This window comes from Leucoraja erinacea, chromosome 39, assembly GCF_028641065.1.
Source record: "Leucoraja erinacea ecotype New England chromosome 39, Leri_hhj_1, whole genome shotgun sequence".
NCBI classification, from domain to species: Eukaryota; Metazoa; Chordata; class Chondrichthyes; order Rajiformes; family Rajidae; genus Leucoraja; species Leucoraja erinaceus.
In genome coordinates, this window is record NC_073415.1 from 11,902,802 (window position 1) to 11,926,141 (window position 23,340).

At 51.0% G+C, this 23,340-nt stretch overlaps 3 protein-coding genes across 5 annotated transcripts in view; 2 read left to right on the forward strand and 1 right to left on the reverse strand.

The window, feature by feature from the left end:
• The first annotated feature begins 1,226 nt into the window (after positions 1 to 1,226).
• LOC129714438 (erythropoietin receptor-like) lies at positions 1,227 to 11,947 on the forward strand. Its single transcript, XM_055664030.1, has 8 exons — positions 1,227 to 1,656; positions 4,333 to 4,462; positions 5,538 to 5,716; positions 6,801 to 6,952; positions 8,016 to 8,169; positions 8,402 to 8,489; positions 9,138 to 9,225; positions 9,946 to 11,947. The coding sequence occupies exons 1-8, from the start codon at positions 1,560 to 1,562 to the stop codon at positions 10,711 to 10,713; spliced, it is 1,656 nt and encodes a 551-aa protein (XP_055520005.1). The 5' UTR covers positions 1,227 to 1,559; the 3' UTR covers positions 10,714 to 11,947.
• Positions 11,948 to 15,213: 3,266 nt separating this feature from the next.
• LOC129714428 (uncharacterized) lies at positions 15,214 to 20,641 on the reverse strand. The gene is made up of 3 exons (XM_055664012.1): positions 20,433 to 20,641; positions 19,488 to 20,031; positions 15,214 to 16,298 (listed from the first exon to the last, which is right to left on the reverse strand). Exons 1-3 carry the CDS (start codon positions 20,639 to 20,641, stop codon positions 15,990 to 15,992), a joined length of 1,062 nt encoding a protein of 353 aa, XP_055519987.1. The 3' UTR covers positions 15,214 to 15,989.
• A 428-nt stretch (positions 20,642 to 21,069) lies between these two features.
• The window catches only part of prkcsh (protein kinase C substrate 80K-H), a 47,125-nt gene continuing 44,854 nt past the window's right edge, over positions 21,070 to 23,340 (forward strand). Inside the window, exon 1 of one of the 3 annotated variants that reach the window (XM_055663969.1) lies at positions 21,070 to 21,407. In XM_055663969.1, the coding sequence (XP_055519944.1) occupies positions 21,287 to 21,407 (121 nt within the window). In that variant the 5' untranslated portion in view covers positions 21,070 to 21,286. The remainder of the gene's footprint in view (positions 21,408 to 23,340) is intronic. The other 2 variants (XM_055663968.1, XM_055663967.1) reach the window with 2 other exon arrangements.

Genomic DNA, 23,340 nt, shown 5'->3' on the forward strand with positions numbered 1-23,340 from the left:
GGTGTAAACCAGCACCGACAGCTTCATCAGGAGTGGGATGTTTACTGAGCTGATTATACATCGATTCACGGTTACTGTGGCAATCAACATTGAATAAGTTTGAATAAATTATATGAGCCAAGCATGTATACATACAAGGAATTTGCCTAGGTGCTTTGCTTGCACGATATACAGTAGACAATTACAAATAAAACATAAGTGGTGTGGGGAGGGGAGTTAGTAACACGGTGCAAACTGTAATGTCCATGTTCAGGAAAGGCTTATCTCAACCACAATCAGACATAAGAACTCTACAGACTCCAACACAACTACAAACTACAAACTGGCTTGCACTCGGGACTTTGGGCTTAGTTGAGCTTTGCACTGTATAGAGTTTTTTTAGTTGTCGAAGTTCTTTTGTTTTTGTTAATTTATTGTGTTATTTATTGCGTACCGTGTTTGCAAACCTGTGGAGCTGCAGGAAGTAAGTAAAGTACACGGCCTGTCCCACTCTGCGGCAACTGCGAGCGTCAGTGACTGAAGCGCGTAAAACCATCACGTTGTGTGACATACACACTGACGTATGCTGTCCTGCAGGTGATGCCCGGTTACGGTTAGTGTTAGGATCAGGGTTGGGGTCAGTGTCAGGGTTGGGGTTAGCGTCAGGGTTAGTGTCAGGGTCAGCGTCAGGGTCGGGGTTAGGGTTGGGGTCAGGGTCGGGGTTAGCGTCAGGGTTAGGGTCAGGGTTAGGGTCAGCGTTAGGGTTAACGCTAGGGTTAGGGTTAGGACCAGGGTTAGCGTCAGGATTAGTGTCGGGGTTAGTGTCGGGGTTAGTGTCGGGGTTAGTGTCGGGGTTAGTGTCAGGGTTAGTGTCGGGGTTAGCGTCAGGGTTAGGGTTAGGGTCAGCGTTAGGATTAGAGTTGGGGACCACAGATAGGCTGTAAAGTATGTGACCAGCGGTTCACCGCACATTATCCCACACACTTTAGGGACAATTTATACAAACACGAGCCTTAGCCTAACCCTAACCTGAGCCCTCACTTGGTTGCTAGGCTTGGTATAAGTATAAATTGTCCCCAACATCTGCATTTATCCCATAGACAATGTTACTAAAACAGATGATGGGTCGGTGTATAGTTTAGGGTTGGAGGGAAATGGGTCAAGTGCAAGCAGGTGGGACTAGTGTAGATGGGGCAAGTTGGGCTGAAGGGCCTGTTTCCATACTGTGACCATCACTATTACACCAGAATATGGTATTGCAATCCCAAGGCCCTCTTATTCACCGGTGAGTACCTCTGATATTGATGGGGGTGAACTAATAGAAGCATGTTCCAAAATGACTGACCCCCAACCCAGGCTAGAAGTGGTCAGATTAAGCTGGCGTTTGAATACTTACTCAGCAACTTTGGCTGTGGTTTGGAAGAGTCCTTGTCTTTAGCTCCACCTCCCAGTGCCCTGACCCCACCCGTGACCCAACCTCCTTCCCTCCAGATCTGAGAGATTGGAAAGCAGTGTGTGGTTCCTGGGCTCAGAGCGCCTTCCTAAACCAGCAGAATAGTCGCAGCAAGAACCTTCGGACCATGGGGGCAACCTGTGTCTGGAGGCTGAGGCTCTACCCTCTGATGTGGAGTGTGGCAGCCATTCTGAGAGAAACTCCGTCCAACCTGGATGTCAAGAGTGAGTTTGTTATTGTAGATATTAGATCCTTAGCCCATGTTAAGCCTCATGATAAAAACCCTTCTCAAGGGGCCTTGATGTTTGCTGACCATGACACGAATTGTCACTGGTGAAAAAACAAACAGCATTGCTGTTCATTGTTGGGGATGTTGCACAGACAAGAAGGCAGGGTGCTTTAGTTTAAAGAGGGCACCCTGCTGTTTTACTGTGAAACATACCCTGTTTATTTGGGTGATATTGAACTTGTAACTAGAGTGTCTAACTTTGCACAGTGGCTGATGTCTCTCATGTTTTAGAACATGTGGGAGAGTGTGGTCTGAAGTGATGCCCTTCTCTCTAATTGTTTTGAATTAGTGATCAATACTTTTGGTGGGGGGACTGTGTGGTTAGTTTGTGTTGCTGTTGCTGGAGAAATATTACTTTGTTGTGACTCACACTAAATCCAACTAGGCCATTCGGCCCCCCTCCCCCTGCTAGCTCTTTGATATCGTGGCCAATGTCCATTCCTCAATCGACAAATAACACGGACATCACTCTGCAGTTTGCTTGCTGCTACCCCAGTCAGAATTACTTCATGAATTGTGGACCACCTGAGGCCCACCTGTAGCCAGACCTCTCTTACAATAAATAGCACAATGGAAATATGGGTCTGGAGACTTTGTTTTAATGAAAATGCTAATGTTTAAGGTGAAGGGGAAAAGATTTAATAGGAACCTGAGGGGTAACATTTCCGCACAGAGGGTGGTGGGTGTATGGAACAAGCTGCCAGAGGAGGTGGTTGAGGCTGGGACTATCCCAATGTTTAAGAAACAGTTAGACAGGTATATGGATAGGACAGGTTTGGAGGGCTATGGACCAAACGTGGGCAGGTGGGAATAGTGTAGCTGGGGCATGTTGTTTGGGGTGGGCAAGTTGGGCCGAAGGGCCTGTTTCCACACTGTATCACTCTATGACTCCATACCCTTCCAGCCCTGAAGTATCAGTCCAATGTTCCAGGGATTAAAATTGCTAATGTACCAGCTGAACAAAGTTCCTTTGTTAGAGGCTGTTGTTTTATTTATTTTCAAGAGGTTTGCTTTTAAATGCTCCCTATTTTTTTTGCAGTTACACCTATGTTAACTCTACATTGCATTTACATAGTCCCTGAACCATCCAACAAGTTTAATGGTTTTGTCACATGTCAGCAGTACATTTATTAATCATTTAGCATGTAGTTTTGGAGACCAGGATTGCAACATCCTCAGCTGGACTTGAACCAGAAACCAAATGCAACAATTTGCAAAAACACAAACGCTTGGTTTGCAGAATGTTTTCTCTCTGCTGCAGCAAGATAACGCTATTAACTGTAACAAACTGTGAGCTGAGCTTGTTTGTCACAATTACCAGCAGTGATGTTAGCAGTGGGCCTTATCTAACCACACATGTGTCTCCGTTGATGACTGGGAATGGGCATGGGAGCCTCTGGATAAGGGCTGGCTGACAAGTGTGGACAGCGTTGTAATTCATTGATTTCATGTTTGTGTCTCTGGATGACCTGCTCTCCACCTTCCATTCGGAGAGACGCAGAGAGTTGTGGTCCCTGGGACTGCACCCAATGTTCCCCGAATCTGCCTTATCTAGTGTTGTGGATGAGAAAACAAGTCCAGGTACACAGGAGATACAGGTCCTTGTATAGTGGGGATTCAGAGCATGATTCCAGTGTGGTCAGGCCATTTGGCCCACTATGCCTCGTGCTAGATCTGTGCCAGAGTAACTTCAGTTCCACCCTATAACAGTAAACAACAACAAACTTGACTTGCGTAAACCTGACTCTGCAAATTTTTAAAGCAGTTCTCAAGATGATGACACAATAATAAGATATTAGCGTTGTTTATTGACTAGTACGTGGCGCCTTCATGCCCACGTTGGTGTTTGCAAACTGCCTATCACCACTGACCACTTGCTCCAGCCCCACATTGAGGTTCAGCCACAAGAGCTCAATAACAACTCCAAGGTCAGGTGCACTAATTGGCCTCATCTGCACAGGGGTTATGATCGGTGAGAATGTGGGTAAAAGGGGCTTTCTGTCATGGTCCTATAAGTGGATACAGTATGTACTGTATAGACACAAATGCTGGAGTAACTCAGCGGGACAGGCAGCATCTCTGGAGAGAAGGAATGGTGACGTTTCAGGTCGAGACCCTTCTTCAGACTGAATTATTGACACGTGTCATGTTACAAACAAGGAATCTCTGACTGAAGGAGAATTCTTTTAGGAAAGGAACCCTTATGTAGACGGCAAGAAACTTTTTCCCCAGGGTGGAACTGTCAATTATTAATGGACATCGCTTTTAGGGCAAGGTTTAAAGGAGATATGTGGGGCAAGTGGTTGGGTGGGGGCGTTGAAGAGGCTTTTAGACGGGCACGTGGATATGCAGGAAAATGGATCACGTGCGGGCAGAGGGGGATAGTATATCTTGGCATCATGTTGGGCACGGACATTGTGGGCTGAAGGGCCTGTTCCTGTGCCGGACTGTTCTGTGTATCCCAATGTCTGCTTGTCATTGAAAACAATGGGAGCTGTTCCCTGACACCCAGATTATCCCACCCCCCCCAATCTCAACCTACCCCCCCCCCCCCCCCCCAATCCTCCCACCCGCACTGTATCTGTAAACTAAACCCAACGTCTCTTGCCAGTCCTACAGGTAACAACAGTAGCAGCGGACAAGTTGAAATGCTTCACGCAGACTCTGGAGGACTTCACCTGCGTGTGGGACGAGCAGGACAGGAGCGACGGCAGGCAGTACCGCTTCTTCTACCAGTACCAGTAGGTAGTCCGAGCCCCTGCCCCAGTCTGGCACCAGCCCCTGCCCCAGTCTGGCACCAGCCCCTGCCCCAGGGCGATACCAGCCCCTGCCCCAGGGCGACACCAGCCCCTGCCCCAGTCCGGCACCAGCCCCTGCCCCAGTCTGGCACCAGCCCCTGCCCCAGCCTGGCACCAGCCCCTGCCCCAGTCTGACACCAGCCCCTGCCCCAGGGCGATACCAGATACCCCTGCCCCAGGGCGATAGCCCCTGCCCCAGCACCAACCCCTGCCCCAGTCTGGCACCAGCCCCTGCCCCAGTCTGGCACCAAGCCTGGCACCAACCCCTGCCCCAGTCTGGCAGCCCCTGCCCCAGTCTGGCACAAGCCCTGCCCCAGTCTGGCACCAACCCCTGCCCCAGTCTGGCACCAGCCCCTGCCCCAGGGCGATACCAGCGTGCCTCTGAGTGACTGACACCCTCTCACACCAGGGCAGGGCAGCCGATGGCTTGACCAGCAGGCACTCTCAGACTCACCTGTAGCATTGACCAGTTTGGGGATGGATCAGTGTGGATAATAAAGGCTGGCATTGGCAGCAATCTCCGCAACTGGTGAAAGTATAAAAGCTGCTCCAGAACCTCTCGTGGCATAGACACATAGAAAATAGGTGCAGGAGTAGGCCATTCGGCCCTTCCAGCCAACACTGCCATTCAATATGATCATGGCTGATAACCCAAAATCAGTACCCTATTCCTGCTTACATAGCTAACTCTTGAATATACCCAGTGAATTGGCCTACACTGCCTTTTGTGGCAGAGAATTCCACAGATTTACAACTCTCTGGGTGAAAAAGGTTTTCCACACCTTAGTCCTAAATGGCCGACCCTTTATTCTTAGACTGAGCAATGCTAAACCAAAGAATTGGGGTCCACTAGAATCTTCCAGACTGACAGAACTGAGTGGGCGGAAGTTAAAGCATTTTTATATCCACCTGATGTCTCTGTGAATTAGCAGCACAGAAAGAGGCCATTCGGCCCATCGTATACTTGCCCCTGCCCTCGTTTCTCAGCTGTTCTCTGATACGTTTCTTGTTACCACAGGGACGGCGAAACAAAGAAAGAATGTCGACTGTCGGTGGAGACACTCGGTGGCAACACCACTCGTCACATCTGCTCTCTGCCCTTAGTGGAGGTGTCTCTGTTTGCCCCGCTGGACATCGAGGTGTTGCTGAACACCAGCATCATCATGAGCAAGAGGGACTTGTACATAAACCACATGGGTAGGTCCATCCTTGACCATCTGCCCAATCCCTGGGGTCACTTGGTTCACGTCTAGTCCACTTGAGATCTATTCAGTTGGCCTGTAGTCCACAACCTATCAAAGCTTCATGGCCCAAGTGACAAACATCACAATGTCCAGAATCATTCTATAAATGCTGTTGGGAAAACCAGGCCATTCGGCCCATTGAATCCATACTGTTAGACTATCAGACGTATTCCCTTTGTCCCACCTTTCTCCAAACCTCTCTGCAACCTAAAACTAAGCTGTTTTCCCACTTTCAAAGTTGGATGAGGGATCTTTTGACGTGAACTCTATTTCTCTCCCCACAGACGCTGCCTTACCTGCTCAGTGTCTCCAGCAGTTTTTGTTTCAGATTGCCAATATTTTGATTTCCAAAAAGGGACAATTGTGTGCCCCACCCACTCACCCTCTCTCTGTGACCCTGTAATTATTTCCCTCCCTTCAGACACATCCCACATGCTCTTCAATGCTACCTGAGATAGACATAAAATGCTGGACTAACTCAGCAGGACGTCACCCATTCCTTCTCCCCAGAGACGCTGCCTGTCCCGCTGAGCTACTCCAGCGTTTTGTATCTATCTTCGGTTTAAACCAGCATCTGCAGTTCCTTCCTACACAATTGTATCTTCCTTCACAATTGGCCAAAGTCCCAAAACGGAATACATACTTGTGGCAGCACAACAGAAAGGAAAACACCGTACTCTAGACACTAATGGTTCAATATATAAAAACAAACGATACAGTATAAAGCCAAAACCAATGGCCTCCAAGTCCCTGGTGCAATCTTTGCAGTTTGTAGTTGGAAATGTATTTCTGGTGTTGAATAACTTGATGGTTGTCAGGAAGAAACTGTTCCTGAACCTGAAGGTTAGTTTTCAGGCTCCTGCTCCTTCTTCCCGATGGCAGGAGTGAAATGAGAGTGTGGCCAGGGTGGTTTGGGATATGGGCTGAACATGGGCAGGTGGGACTGGTGTAGATGGGGCATCTTGTTGGGCATTGGGTTGAAGGGGCTGTGTCCGAGCTGTGTGGCTCTGTATCTAACTGTGACTTCTCCTCATCAGTGGTGTTGGACCCTCTGACCAATGTGACAGTACGGCCAACTGGGAAAGCTGGTCAGCTTCATATCCGCTGGTCACCGCCTCCCTTTAAATACCTGGGAAACTCCTTGATGTACGAGGTCAACTTCTCCATGGTCAGCTCCAGTGTGCAGAAGGTACTGGTCGCAGTCTGCCCGTGTCCACTCCCTGCGTCCACTCCCTGCGTCCACTCACTCCGTCCACTCCCTGTGGCCACTCGCTCCGTCCACTCCCTGTGTCCACTCCCTGCGTCCACTCCCTGCGTCCACTCACTCCGTCCACTCCCTGTGGCCACTCATTCCGTCCACTCCCTGTGGCCACTCGCTCCGTCCACTCACTCCGTCCACTCCCTCCGTCCACTCCCTCCGTCCACTCCCTGTGGCCACTCACTCCGTCCACTCCCTGCGTCCACTCACTCCGTCCACTCTCTGCGTCCACTCACTCCGTCCACTCCTTGCGTCCACTCACTCCGTCCACTCCCTGCGTCCACTCACTCCGTCCACTCCCTGTGGCCACTCACTCCGTCCACTCCCTGCGTCCACTCACTCCGTCCACTCACTCCGTCCACTCCCTGCGTCCACTCACTCCGTCCACTCCCTGCGTCCACTCACTCCGTCCACTCACTCCGTCCACTCCCTGTGGCCACTCATTCCGTCCACTCCCTGCGTCCACTCCCTGTGGCCACTCATTCCGTCCACTCCCTGTGGCCACTCATTCCGTCCACTCATTTCATCGGACCACAGTGAGAGGTGGACATTGCAAATTATCAACACAGAGGGCTGTGGAGGCCATAAGTCAGTGGATATTTTTAAGGCAGTGATAGATAGATTCTTGATTAGTGCGGGTGTCAGGGGTTATGGGGAGAAGGCAGGAGAATGGGGTTAGGAGGGAGAGATAGATCAGGTATGATTGAATGGTGGAGTAGGCGATGGGCAGAAAGGTCTAATTCTGTTCCTATCATTTATGAACATGAAAATTAAGGCAGCGTAGGTTGATGGAGGAAGTGGGACATCATCTGTGATGCACCTGGGACCAGGTGGGTTGATGGAGGAGGTGGTACCTGGGACTAGCGTCACACCTGTCTGGGTCCCGCTGTGTGGTGAATATGTAAATCCACACCTGATGCAGGAGGGAGGTCTCTTGAACTCTTGTGCAGGTGGCCGTGGAGGAACAGGTATCAGTAACGTCTCTCCTCTGTAGGTGGAAACGGTCAAAGGGAAGACGGAGTGCACCATTGTGAAGCTGAAGCCCCACACCAAGTATGTGGTCAGTATCCGGGCAAAGCCAGATGGAGTGTCCATGGACGGATACTGGACGTCCTGGTCCAAGCCAGTGTCTGCCTTCACTGATTCAGGTACTGCTCTCAGCCACCTCACCTGGTGATCTACTGCTCAGCACCACATGGCTTTCCCAGCAAACTTCTTCATGAAGGAGACACAGACCTGTCCTGTTTCTTGCCCAGAAAGGGGGAGCAGGGAGGGGGGAGCAGAGGGGGGAAGGGGGCAGAGGGGGGGAAGGAGGAAGGGGGGCAGAGGGGGACTCTGACACTAACTCTAACTCTAACACTGTGTGTTGCTGCCTTGTAGATCTGGACCCGCTGATCATCAGTCTGACCACCGTGCTCATCCTGATCATTGCCCTGCTGCTGCTGACGGTTCTCCTCTCCCACCGCAGGTACACTTGTCCTTGCCAGGTACACCCCACCTCCACAGGTACACCCACCTCCACAGGTACACTTGTCCTTGCCAGGTACACCCCACCTCCACAGGTACACCCTTGCTCCGCAGGTACATCCACCTCCACAGGTACACTTGTCCTTGCCAGGTACACCCCACCTCCACAGGTACAATCCTCCTCCACAGGTACACCCCTCCCACGCAGGTACCCACCTGCCCCACCAGGTGTACCCCTCTCACTGCAGATACACACCTGCCCCACCAGGTACACCTCTCCCACCACAGGTACACCCCTCCCACTGCAATTACACCCCTGCCCGGCAAGTACACCTGTCCAACACAGATACACCTCTCCCATCGCAGGTATTAACCAGCAACTGCAGTTCTTTATTTCTACGCACCAGAGATGAAGGGGAAGGATGAAATCCTTCCTTGCTGCAGCTTCACTGGTATATTACCACAACAACTATAACCACACGACACATTGAGGGGTATTCCGAGTGAACCAGACCATGAGGTGCATGACCCCAGTACATCGCGCTACATTGGAGAGCCAAGTCCAAGGTGGTTCTAACTACAGAAACCTGGGTGGGAAATGCAAGGTTTATCTTGGTTCAGCGCTGAACTAAATCCTTGTCATTCACAGGACGATAAAAGAAGTCTTCTGGCCACGGATCCCCTCCCCGGACAACATGTTTGACGGCCTGTTCACCGTGTACCAAGGAAACTTTCAGGTAAATACTTCTCATTCTCCTCCGTCCACCACCTGTGGAGGCCAAGTCAGTGGGTATATTTAAAACAGTGATTGAAGGATTCCCGATTTGACGGGTGTCAGAGGTTATACGGAGAAGGCAGGAGAATGGGGTTAGGAGGGAGAGATAGATCAACCATGATTGAATGGCGGAGTAGACTTGATGGGCCGAATGGCCTAATTTATGGCTTTTTCCACTCTCTCTCGTGATTGTCTGCCCCGTTGTCACCTTCCCCTCAGCCAACAATGAAGCGTAGAACACATTCCTTTTCTCCAGAGTTGCTGCTGGTCGCACTGAGTTACTCCAGCATTGTGTCTCTCTTCACTGAGTTACTCCAGCATGTGTCTCTCTTCACTGAGTTACTCCAGCATTTGTGTCTCTCTTCACTGAGTTACTCCAGCATTGTGTCTCTCTTCACTGAATTACTCCAGCATTGTGTCCATCTTCACTGAGTTACTCCAGCATTGTGTCTCTCTTCACTGAGTTACTCCAGCATTGTGTCTCTCTTCACTGAGTTACTCCAGCATTGTGTCCATCTTCACTGAGTTACTCCAGCACATGTGTCCATCTTCACTGAGTTACTCCAGCATTTGTGTCCATCTTCACTGAGTTACTCCAGCATTTGGTGTCTATCATTTCCAGTGTGCTAACTGCACCATGTCCACTTTCCCTGTGAGTGACTGCACTGTTTCCTCTCTGCAGGAGTGGCTTGGCCAGAAAACCGTGCAGGTCTGGTGGAACCAGCAGTTCTTCAGCACCGATGACGCTTCCATGGCCCTGGAGGTGTTGTCCGAGATCAAGACTTTTCCGCCACGCTTGGCCTGGGGCAAACGTCACGACATCTTCCACGATGATCGCACCTTCCTGCTGTGTGAGTCTGAAGCCTTCAAGTTGCAGCATCAGTGGGGACCAATGGATGGGAGTAAGACCCCAGACCCCCTGGTGTCAACAGCCAACAGCAGGGCAGCCTATGTAGTCCTGAACCAGAACCAGGTGCCCAGTGACCACGGGCTTCCTGAGGCCCGTAGCCCCAGTCAGGGCAGCAGCGACGTGTCAGAGGAGGAGATGCCACTACAGTTGTTGTTCATGAATCCTGGCACAAAGCGTCGTAGGGAGCCCATCCCTGAGGAGGGGGAGGGAATCTCCCTGCAACACCCCTCCCTCTCCCTACAGTCCTCACAGTCCAGTGGAATTGGCCGGGAGAGTCCAGACTCCTGTGCAACGTTCGACTATGCCAAGTGTGATCCCACTGGGCGTCTCCTGTACCCCAATCCCACGGAGGGAGTTTTGGGGAACACAAACCACCCTTATCTCCTCATGCTGGACTCGGGAGTCTCTGCTGATTTCAGCATCAATTACTTCCCATCAGATATCAGTAAGTCAGATGCTGACATTTACACCAATCTCTGTAAAAGAGAAGATGTCCGTGAGAATATCCTTGCCCCAAATGTCCTCCATGTCCAGGCCTGAGTGGCAGCAGACCATGCTAGAGAGAACTAGCCCACAGTGGGGCAAGACAGAGCTGAACTCCATCTATTGTTGGCCCAGAAGGTGGACAGGGCACACAGGTGGCCCCACCTGCTACCTGGGGACTCTACAGGTGAAGCGGCCAACTCACCTTGACGTCCAGGGTTGATAGACCCATGCAACACACACAGGGACAGCTGCAACATTGGGCCACAGAGGGACTTCCACACAGAACCAGCTTCTTCCCAAAACAACACCCAGAAAACAGTCTGCTCAGCATGAGTTCATGCAGTAAGGTGCAGAGGAGGGAGAGATGGAGAGTTATGGTCCACCATGAGTGTGGCCTCACGATCAACCGGACAGTGAGAGATGGACAATTATACCTGCAGGACGGACATGATGAGGAGATGGTGGGACACGCAGACAAGGTTCCTTGCTGGGGAAACCACATTCAGGACCAATCCCAAGGATGTTGGCAGTGGTTCAGTGACTCAGTGGGAGCCCACAGTGCTAACTCTGCCTTGGTTGCGAGCGCTTGCCTCTCAGTGAGGTCTGAGGGTCAGGGTGAGGTCTCCACACCCTCTCTGGAGATAGACCATCCCGAGCACACTGCACTGTGGGTCACCTGCACTGAGACACTGATACACTTGGGGAAACTAGCTCCTTGCCCAACTGGCTCAGCAACAAACAGCACAACCAACTTCTGCATTCCAGAGCTAAACCTCATGTTCACAGGGTGATAGGAGCAGAATCAGACCATTCAGCCCATCGAGTCTACATTCAATCCTGGCCGATCTATTTCCTTCTCAACCCCATTCTCCTGCCTTCTGGAGAAAAGAAGCAAACTGGAGGAACTCAGCAGTTCAAACCTGGGACAGAGACGTGTAATATCCATGTGAGCTTGCCATCGCTCCACAGATGGTAACAAAAGGCATCAACAACAAACCATCAGCAAGAAACTATCATGAATGAGAGCAGAGTTTTACAAAACTGCTGTCAGTCAGTCTAGCAGCAGATGTTTGGTGAGAGACTGCTCACTATTTAAACAACTGTTTCCATTTGTTAGTCCAAAATCATTTGGTTCGATGAGCACATTACTGTAAATAAAACTGATTTATAGAAGTATTTTCTTAAAAAACATATTTTATTATAAACTTTATGATGTAAATGTTTTTATTCAACTATTACCTGATCCTTATTTTGTAGATTTGTTTATATAAATAAACCTGAAATTGATTTATTTTGAATCTTTGCACTTATTTAAATCCATAAAATATGTTTGCATCATTTTAAAAACAGTGAGGGGCAGTTCTGAGGCTGAGGTTTGTACAGAGAGAAGGTGGACATGCTGTGAACTCGCAGAGTCCATGTACAGGCCACAGCAGTGAGGCAAAATAATATACTGGCCAGAATGTAGACGCAGGGAACTGCAGGTGCTGGTTTACAAAGCAAAGGCACAAAGTGCTGGAGTACCTCAGCGGGGCAGGCAGCATCTCTGGGGAACGTGGATAGGTGACGTTTCAAGTCTGAACTTAGGGAGTTAGATGTGACCCTTATGGCTAAAGGGATCAGGGGGTATGGAGAGAAGGCAGGTATGGGATACTGAGTTGGATGATCAGCCATGATCATATTGAATCTTTGTGCAGGCTCGAAGAGCTGAATGGCCTACTCCTGCACCTATTTTCTATGTTTCTATGATCCCGACCTGAAACGTTACCTATCCATGTTCTCCAGAGATGCTGCCTGACCCGCTGAGTTACTCCAGCACTCTGAAACGTTACCTATCCATGTTCTCCACAGATGCTGCCTGACCCGCTGAGTTACTCCAGCACTCTGTGAAACGTTACCTATCCATGTTCTCCACAGATCTTTAATTGATGAGAATGTTTTGATTTAGAGAACTGTTGAACTCCTGGATTTGCTGTCAACTTGCTCATCAGCAGGTGAGCATTGTTGAAATACTGTTGTCTGGCCTTTCATCACTAGGTGGCTATGTCCACAAGGCCTTGACCTTCCCCAGTGTTCTGTACCTTCTGATCATGGGCTCCATCACAAGGCCACTTCTGCCAGGTAGTAACTGACCAGGTGAGGTTCAGCTCCATAGCTAGTTGCTGCCAACCTCCACATCCACCCCTTCCCTCCCACAATTAGGCAAGGGGGGATGAGCCACGTTCCCTCTTCCCAACACCATCAGACTGGGGAAGGATTACCAAGGAAGATGTCATGGTCCATTTAAACAAGCACATGTTGAAAGCAAGTGGAGTGCTGGAGCTGTGCGGCACGGTGGTGCAGCGGTAGAGTTGCTGCCTCAGTGCCAGAGACCTGGGTTCAATCCCGACTACGGGTGCTGTCTGTATGGAGTTTGTATGTTCTCCCTGTGACCATGTGGGTTTTTTTTCTTAAGGGGTTGGACAGGCTAGATGCAGGAAGATTGTTCCCCCTCCCACAGTCCAGGACAAGGGGGGTCACCAGTTAAGGATAAGGGGGAAATCCTTTAAAACCGAGATGAGGGGAACTTTTTTCACACAGAGAGTGGTGAATCTCTGGAACTCTCTGCCACAGAGGGTAGTTGAGGCCAGTTCATTGGCTATATTTAAGAGGGAGTTAGATGTGGCCCTTGTGGCCAAGGGGATCAGAGGGTATGGAGAGAAGGCAGGTACGGGATACTGAGTTGGATGATCAGCCATGATCATATTAAATGGCGGTGCAGGCTCGAAAGGCCGAATGGCCTCTACTCCTGCACCTATTTTCTATGTTTCTATGTTTCTGAGATCTTTGGTTTCCTCCCACATCCAAAGACGTACAGGTTTGTAGGTTAATTGGCTTGGTGTAAATGTAAAATAGTCCCTAGGCCAGTGTACTTAGGATAGTATTAATGTGTGGGGATCGGTGGGCAGCAGGGGTCCGGTGGGCCGAAGGGCCATGTTTCGGCACTGTATCTCTAAACTAAATGAGACACAGTGGTGAGGCCACTTCAGGGTGTGTAGTTCAGATGCAATGTGCTAACATACACGATCGGTTATCTCCTCCTCCCACATCTCTCGTAGTTCTGCACTCGCTTGTCCCGTGAGACACACTGGGTCAAATGTGTCGTGACGATAAGGTGGAAGGCTGGTGGCGGGAGAGAGGCCTGATCTCTGAGGAACCCTGAGGTTCTGGAAGATGAAACATTTTCTCCACGAGTTCTTGCACAGTACAAATCCCAAACCTCATGAACCAATTACCTGTGTGGTGTCAAAATCCCTGGAACACGACACAGAAATAACGAGTGCCCATTTTAAAGCCGTCGGTCGCTGAGACCACATTGTACATTCCTGTGTACACGTACGTCGGGAATACTGGAGTGATGCTGTTATCTCTCGAGGACACAGCAGTGCTGCTGTAGATGGAGATCAGGCATTTGGAAAACAACAACGTGTGTACATGGTGCCTTTGCTGCAGTTAAAGATTCCTTATTTATGTATTGGTTGTTCAGGTTCTTGAAGTGAAGGACTAGCTGGACTTTTTCCTGTGGTATTTAATACCCAAAGGCACAGGGGAGCCTGGTGCAAGTATCGGGCAAACCAAGGATTGTAGACTTTAGACAGCATAATGGTACAGCGCTGGAGACCCAGGTTCGATCCTGACCTCGGGTGCTGTCTATGTGTGGTTTGCACGTTCTCCCTGTGACCAAGTGGGTTACTTCTGGGTGCTCCAGTTTCCTCCCATTGCTGTATAGTCAGAGTCATACAGCAAGGAAACCGGCCCTTCGGCCCAACTTGCCCAATCTACACTAGTCCCACCTTCCCGCATTTGGCCCAAATCCGTCTAAACCTGTCCTGTCCATGTACCTGTCCAAATGTTTCTTGAATGGCGAGATGTACGACTGTCTTCACAACTGGTCTCCGCACTGCAGAGACCATGGGATGATCATCCCTCCCCTCCAGGGCTGCCTATCCAACCTCCCTCTTCACTGAGGCAGGTCACAACACCATGGCAATGGTCAGTTCACCCAAGTGATTCCTTATATTACCGCTTATTATACTTCATTATAATGCTTTTTATTAGTGCAGTTTTCAGATCACGTGTAATTGTATTTTCTTTTATAATGTTGTCTGTTAGATGTGAGAGAGCAGACACTCGCTGCTGGTGGGGAAGTGTGGCAGATGTCCATCAGGAGAGAAACACACAAATAAAACAACAAACAGCTGTTTTTATTCCACTGTCTGTCAACGAGTAACATCAAAAACAACTCTTCCTTGCAATTGGAAAAACAAAACTCATTTGGTTTCTTTTAAACCTCACGAGAAGAGTAACCAGTGTCTCCTTTGTGAACTGCTGCCCCTTTGTGAAGATTTGCCCCTTTGTGAAGATCTCCCCATTTGTGAAGATTGCCCCCTTTGTGAAGATTTGCCCCTTTGTGAAGATTTGCCCCTTTGTGAAGACCCCCCCTTTGTGACCAGCTGCCCCTTTGACCACTGATACTAGACCCGGCGTGTGCCTTGTGCCTATCCATGTTGGCAACAGTAGAGTAGAGATCCCCTGTGGCATTGATACATTCAGTTTCTCCATTGTAGACAGTTCCTTCTCCGGCTTGCTTGTGTTAACGTACATTTTACTAGAATGCTGCCTGCATTACAGAATATTTCCTACATCAAGGACTAACAGAATCGAGGGATATGGGGAGAAAGCAGGAACGGGGTACTGATTCTGGATGATCAGCCATGATCATATTGAATGGCGGTGCTGGCTCGAAGGGCTGAATGACCTACTCCTGCACCTATTGTCTATGTCTCTAGTATCCATTTGGTCTAAATGTTGACCAATCTGATCCTAGTCATTCACATTTCCAAACCAGACCATCCACCACTGATCACTCACCTTTCCTGGGAAGCCACAGCCCTGCCCCATCTATATTGGTTTTAGAAAGGAACGATACAACAGTGGGCTTCACAACAAATTAATTATCTCCAAAGTAAGGATTCAGAGCCTGTGTTAGCAAACTGGGCTTGTGGTAGAGTTGTCAGTGGGAGAGTAATTGTAAAACAAATAGCTGTTAACTCAAGGTCTGTAATTAAAGTTGAGAATGACAGAGAGCAGAAGATTAAGTTCTTGTGTTGTGGTTTGCAGCTGAACACAAAGTGCTGGAGTGTCTCAGCGAGTCAGACAGACAGCGTCTGTGGACGGTATGGTCAATGTTTCGGTTTGGGACCTTCTTTCTGATCATCGGTTTAAACCAGCATCTGCAGTTCTTTTCTACACAATTCCTAAATGTTCTTGTCTTTGACGTGGGCCATAAATCATTCACCTCTTCCTTCCTGCGGTCCCCACGTGCCCTGGGCCACTTCACCCCCCCTCTCTTCCCCTGTTACACGACGGATCTGTGAGATATTGTCGGCATCACAGAGCAGTTCCCAGGTTTGGTTGTCCGGGATACGAGGGGCGTTAGTCTCTCCGGCCTCACTCTTCTCCAGTCCAGAGAACGAAACGCGGAAGCTCTGAGCACCGGCCACTGCACTTTGCTGCTCGTTCACCCTGCACCTCACTGGGAAGTATCGTTCCATCACCTGAAGACCCAGGTCTGCCGCGCTCTCCCTCTCAGCCTGTGTCTGTGGGGGGGTTAGAAGTGAAAATACATTAGCGACCCATGCGCAGACTGAAGGAGCGGTGAGCGAGGGGACTGGCCAGGAGCGGTCAAGGTTCTACATGTGGTCACACAAGACTGCACCTGGAGTATTGCGTACAGTTTTGGTCTCCTAATCTGAGGACAGACATTCTTGCCATAGAGGGAGTACAGAGAACGTTCACCAGACTGATTCCTGGGATGGCAGGACTTTCATATGAAGAAAGACTGGATAGACTCGGCTTGTACTCGCTGGAATTTAGGAGATTGAGGGGGGATCTTATAGAAACTTACAAAAGTCTTAAGGGGTTGGACAGGCTAGATGCAGGAAGATTGTTCCCGATGTTGGGGAAGTCCAGAACAAGGGGTCACAGTTTAAGGATAAGAGGGAAGTCTTTTAGGACTGAGATGAGGAAAACATTTTTCACACAGAGTGGTGAATCTGTGGAATTCTCTGCCACAGAAGGTAGTTGAGGCCACACAGTTCATTGGCTATATTTAAGAGGGAGTTAGATGTGGCCCTTGTGGCTAAAGGGATCAGGGGGTATGGAGAGAAGGCAGGTATGGGATACTGAGTTGGATGATCAGCCATGATCATATTGAGTGGCGGTGCAGGCTCGAAGGGCCGAATGGCCTCTACTCCTGCACCTATTTTCTATGTTTCAGATGCTGTAAACCGCAGTGAAACACAAACAGCTGGAGGTACTCAGCGGGTCGGGCAGCATCTTTGGGGACGGTGGGTGGAGCAGGTTCGACTAGTCCCGCTGCCTCCACAGATGCTGCCCGTCCCACTGAATTTCTCCAGCACTTTCTTGTGCTCTGGTTTGAAAAAGTTTAATTTTACAAAATTTAAACTTGTCCCACATTTAATTTTTAAATCTATGGCCTCTCAGCATTGAATTTCCATCCCGGAAAAACAAAAGTTCAGACCGTCTACCCTGTCTATGCCTCTCACATATACGTATTCTATAAATGTCTATCAGGTGCCCCTCAGACTATGATGCTCCAGTTTGTGTTTGTACATCTTTTTGTAGTTAATACTCTCTCATGCAGGCAGCATTCTGGTGAAATGTATGTTAACACAAGTGAACTGGTGAAGGAACAGTCCACAATGAAGATAGACATAACATGCTGGAGTAACTCAGCAGGACAGGCAGCATCCCTGGATAGAAGGAATAGGGAATGTTTCACAGAGATAAGGAAGGGTAAGGTGTGAAAACGAGACAATAAATATTTGTGGGCTGTGGGCGTTCCTGGTGAGGCTAACGTCTATCCCCCACCTTTGACAGTCACCTGGTGTCACAAGGAACTGCAGATGCTGGTTTACAATAAAAGCCAATGTGCTGGAGTAACTCAGCGGGTCCGCACCTTTTCCAAAGCCTCCACATCCTTCCTGCAATGGGGTGACCTGAACTGCACACAATACTGACCAAAGAAGCTTCTTCTGACTTTATCTACGTTAGTTAATTCTGTTTCCTGCTCCCAGTGAAATCCTCATGCTTGTCTATCCCGTCACCAAGTCTGCTGACAAAACTAACGTGTTTCTCTCATAGATGGACACAAAATGCTGGAGTAACTCAACGGGACAGGCAGCATCTCTGGAGAAGAAGGAAGGGGTGACGTTTCAGGTCAGGACACATCTTTGTGTTTCTCTCTTTCCCAATTCTGTACAAGGCCTAGACCTCAAACACTGAATTTTCTCTCGTCACAGACATGGTCTGAGCAGCGTCCATGTATGACCATCTATATATCCTGTGCAACAACATGCCATACATGTGACAATTATAAACTGAGATTAATGTTGTTTGGTGCAGAAGTGCATTTAGGGACGGCACAGTGGTGCAGGATAGCAGGGTGGCGGGTATAACTGCTGCCTCACTGTGCCAGAGACATGGGTTCGATTCTGACCTCAGGTGCTGTCTGTGTGGTTAGTACATTCTCCCTGTGACAGCGTGGGTTTCCTCCAGGTGCTCCGGTTTCCTCCCACACATGCCAGAGGCTTGTAGGTTAATTGGCTCTGTAAATTGTCCCTAGTGTATAGGATAGTGTTCGTGAACAGGGTGATCGATGGGCGAAGGGCCCGTTTCTATGCTGTATCTCTAAAGCCTAAATCTCTCCCCTCACCTTAAGCCTGTGCCCTCTAGTTTTAGAATCCTCTACCCTGAATAGAAAGAGTTCACTCTATCCTTGTCACTGTGACCATACGTATCATGTGAGACAACACACCACACAAATAGTGAAAGGCCTGGATAGAGTGGATGTGGAGAGGATGTTTCCACTAGTGGGAAAGTCTGGGACCAGAGGGCACAGCCTCAGAATTAAAGGAAGTCCCTTTAGGAAGGAGATGAGTAATTTATTTAGTCAGAGGGTGATGAATCTGTGGAGGACAAGTTAATGGATAATGGATACCTCGGTACACGTGACAATAAACTCAACTAACTAGATTTTTGATTCGTACGGGTGTCACGGGTTGTGGCTGTGGGGAGAAGGCAGAATGCAGTTGGGAAGGAGAGATAAATCCGCCATAATTGAATGTCGGAGTAGACTCGATGGGCTGAATGACCCAATTCTGAATGAATGAAGATTGTATTGTCACGTGAAATTCTTTGCAAATTCTTTGCTTGCATTCGCATGGTATGCATATAGCCGCCACATAAGGGCGATGACAGTTGTAAAGTCTCTCCCCCCCCCCCCATACCCCGACCTTGGAGCCAGCACCACCATTCAATATGATCATGGTTGATCATCTAAACTCAGTAGATACTAAAAGCTTGAGTAACTCAGCAGGACAGGTAGCATCTCTGGAGAGAAGGATTTGGGTGACTTCTCTTCTGTGTGAAGATGGGTCTCGACCCGAAACGTCACCCATTCCTTCTCTGCAGAGATGCTGCCTGTCCTGCTGAGTTACTCCAGCATTTTGTGTCTACCTTCGATTTAAGCCAGCATCTGCAGTTCTTTCCTACACATCTGAAATCAGTACCACTTTCCTGCTTTCTGCCCATTTCCCTTGGTTCCGTTAGGCCAAAGAGCTAAATCTAACTCCCTTGAAAACATCCAGTGAATTGGCCTCCACCACCTTCTGTGGCAGCGAATTCCACTAAATATTGCTCACTTCTGACCGAGCGGTGGGTGACCTGTGGTACTGGGGCAGAGGGCGAGGCTGGCTCTGATATACCTGTAGGGCTACAATGAGTTGGCACGGTGTGGAGGGTCCCAGAACCTGGGTCGCCCAAGCGGCGCTGTCCCGGAGCAGGGCGGCGAGGAGAGCCGCTTTACCGGCCACGTCCCGCCCGCCGCCCGCCAGCATCTCGTCGGCACCGTCGAGCAGCAGGAGTGAAGGTGGGGGTCCGGGGTTCTGGTGCAGAGAGGCCAAGGTGTGCAGGACGTCCCGCACTGAGTGCGGGTACACCAGCTCTACCCGCCGCAGGCAGCGCGGCTCCAGTGGCAGCAGCGCGGCAGGCAGCGCCTGGATGGGCCGAGGGGCCAGGAATAGCACCCGCCCGCCCCGCTGCTCGGCCGCTGCTGCCGCCGCCTGGAACAGCAGCGATGTCCGGGCAACTGAGCGCTGACCCAGCACCAGGCAGCTGCTGCCGGCCTGGATCCACCCCAGCCCGGTGTCGGGGTAGAGGCCGGTCCCGCCGGTGGGGTAGAGGCCGGTCCCGCCGGTGGTACCCGGAGCCTCGGGACCCCTGAGACCCCCACTAACTCCGGGACCCCCACTGACCCCGGGACCCCCACTGACCCCGGGACCCCCACTAACTCCGGGACCCCCACTGACTCCGGGACCCCCACTGACCCCGGGACCCCCGCTAACTCCGGGACCCCCGCTAACTCCGGGACCCCCACTGACCCCGGGACCCCCGCTAACTCCGGGACCCCCACTGACCCCGGGACCCCCACTGACCCCGGGACCCCCACTGACCCCGGGACCCCCGCTAACTCCGGGACCCCCACTGACCCCGGGACCCCCACTGACCCCGGGACCCCCACTAACGCCGGGACCCCCACTAACTCCGGGACCCCCACTGACCCCGGGACCCCCGCTAACCCCGGGCCCCCCACTAACGCCGGGACCCCCACTGACCCCGGGACCCCCACTAACTCCGGGACCCCCGGTTACCCCGGGACCCCGGTGCTACCGGAGCCGCCGGTGGCCCCAGGCCCGCTGGTGTTGGTGCTGTAGCCGGTGTTGATGTTGGTGCCGGTGCTGGTGCTGGAGCGGGAGCGGGAGCTGGTGTCGGTGCTGGTGTTGGAGCGGGAGCTGCTGTTTCCCACCCACCGGTCGGCGCTGCTCCACGAGCCCAGGACGTGCAGCAGCGCCGCCGCCATCTCTCTCCCTCCTCCACTTCCTGCTTCAAATGCAACATTTCCCGCGCAGTGTTGCCACAACAACAACAACAACAACTCTGTGCATTTGTGTAGCCGCCCGTGTAATCCCCACAGTTACAATGTTGCCGGTGGGCTGGACAAGCTGCAGTAACTGGGCCTGGCCACACGGACTGGTCAGCAAGTGATGTCCATCTTCACTGTGGCCACAATGAGACCCCGCCCCCCATGGGACTACATTTCCCACAATGCCGAGTGGTAGAGGCGCATGCGCCGTGCGGCCTGGGGGCGGCGGGGTTGATGACGCGGCGGCGGGGTTGATGACGCGGCGTGCGGGGTTGATGACGCGGCGGCGGGGTTGATGACGCGGCGGCGGGGTTGATGACGTGCGGGGTTGATGACGCGGTGTGCGGGGTTGATGACGCGGCGTGCGGACGGCGGCGGCTCAGTCGGCGGGTGGGCGGTGCCGGGGAGGGAGGTCCTTCGCGCTCGGGCGTCAGCTCGTACTGTGGGCCGGCGGGATCGGATCGGATCGGACCGGGCCAACCACTCGCTTCCGCAGCTTCACCTCAGGCCTTGTCCGTCCATCCCTCCCCCCATCCAAACCCCTCTCTGTCTCGGCCTGCGTTACCTTGCCGCGCTGCTCGGATGGCGGTGAGAGTGGCCGCACTGGGCGGCCGGAGCCTGGGCCTCGGCCTGTTGCTGCTGCTCGTTGCCGCCGCCGCCGCCGCCCTGGAGGTGAAGCGGCCCCGCGGCGTCTCCCTGCAGAGTGAGTACACGCCAGGCCCCGGGCCCTACTACTAGTGTTGATTTTAAAGGCGCGCTGCCTAGCAACCGTGCAGGGGGTGGAATGTAACAATACTGCAGGAAGCGGCATGCATTGCTGCCTGTGACTGATGCAACAGGGCATGCATGCATGCATGGACACAGACAATAGGTGCAGGTGTAGGCCATTCGGCCCTTCGTGCCAGCACCGCCATTCCGTATGATCATGGCTGATCATCTAAAATCTACCCCGTTCCTGCCTCTCCCCATATCCCTTGATTCCGTTAGCTCTAAGAGCTAGATCCAACTCTCTTGAAAACATCCAGTGAATTGGCCTCCACTGCCTTCTGTGCCAGAGATTCACAACTCTGGGTGAAAAAGTTGTTACCACTACTCGGTCCTAAATGGCCTTCCCCTTATTCTTAAACTCACCCCTGGTTCTGGAACCCCCCCCCCCCAACATCTGGAACATGTTTCCTGCATCTAGCCTGTCCAATCCCTTAATAATTTTGTGTGTTTCTGAAGGTTCCCTCTCATCCTAAATTCCAGTGAATGCAAGCCCAGTCGATCCATTCTTTCATCATGTCACTCCCGCCATCCCGGGAATTAACCGGGTGAACCCACGCTGCATTCCCTCAATAACAATAATGTCCTTCCCCAAATTGCAACTAATGCATCGCTGCCAGCTTGCCCACTCTGCTGGACATCTGGAATACATTACAGAAAAAAAAAATCAGAAAGGTGCCACCACTTTGGGATTGTACTACAGGCCTCTCAACACCCAGTGGAAGATAGAGGAAGAGATATCTGGCCAGATGCAAAAGCTCCAGGCTCTTCGTAAAGGACGACTTTAACTTTCCCAAAGCATTCCCGACCGCAGCTTTCTTGGTACAAAAAGTGTAGATGAGGCAGAATTTATTAGTGGGGTCTGTAGTTGGACTGTGGACTCCACAATGTCTGCAGGCCAAGTGCACGAGGTGTAATGGGAAATGAGTAGGAAGGAACTAATTGATATCAGAGGGTGGTGAATCTGGAATTCCTTTGCACATAAGGCTGTGGAAGCCAATTCTGACCGACTGAAGCCAGTTGCAGATGGAGGCCTCGTGGATGGCGGTGTCATGGCCAGAGCATGGACTCTGCTCCTGACACAGCTGTAAGAATAACAAAATTAGGAAGCGTGGCAGTCAGTAGTGGGGACTCCAGGTGTGGCTGAAACTGGGATTTTGGTTCCTCCCCTCCCCAGCATCTTCTGAACCAATGCCCAATCACCCATTTGCCTCATTTCCCAACTCCACCCCTCCCTGCCTCACCTGACTCCTTCTGCCTATCATCCCTCATCCTCCATGGTCCAATTATCATCTAGTGGCCCCTTGTCTCACCCCTCACTCTTTATACCGACTTTCTCCCTTCACCCTAATGCAGGATCAAACCCAAAATGCAATCCCCACAAATGCTGTCCGACCTGCCGTGTTGCTCCAGCAGTTTGTGTTGTGCACCAGATTCCAACATGTACAGATGTTTGTGCATTATAACAGCACTGTTGAAGAATAAGAATGTTCTTCCTTCCAATTCTCAGAAATATACAAAATTCCACAAGGACTGGACAGTTTAGATGCGGGAAGAATGTCTGCGTGGCTGGTGATTCTAGAGCAGGGGTCCTGCCTTTTGGGATAGCGGGACTCTATTTACGAAGGAATGAGAAGTTTCTTCTTCCAGACAGCGTTGAACCCCTGGAATCCTCTCCTAAAATACTAAATGTATTCCAAACAAAGATGGAGGGCTTGAGGGAGAAAGCTGGAACTGGGCAGTGAGCTTTGATCATGTTAAACTGTGCAGCAGCTCCAAGCCCACTCCAGGTCCATGTTTCTGTTTCCAGGACTTGACTTTGTTTTGGAGCCTTTTCACCATGTTAATTATCTGATGCATGTGTAACAGCC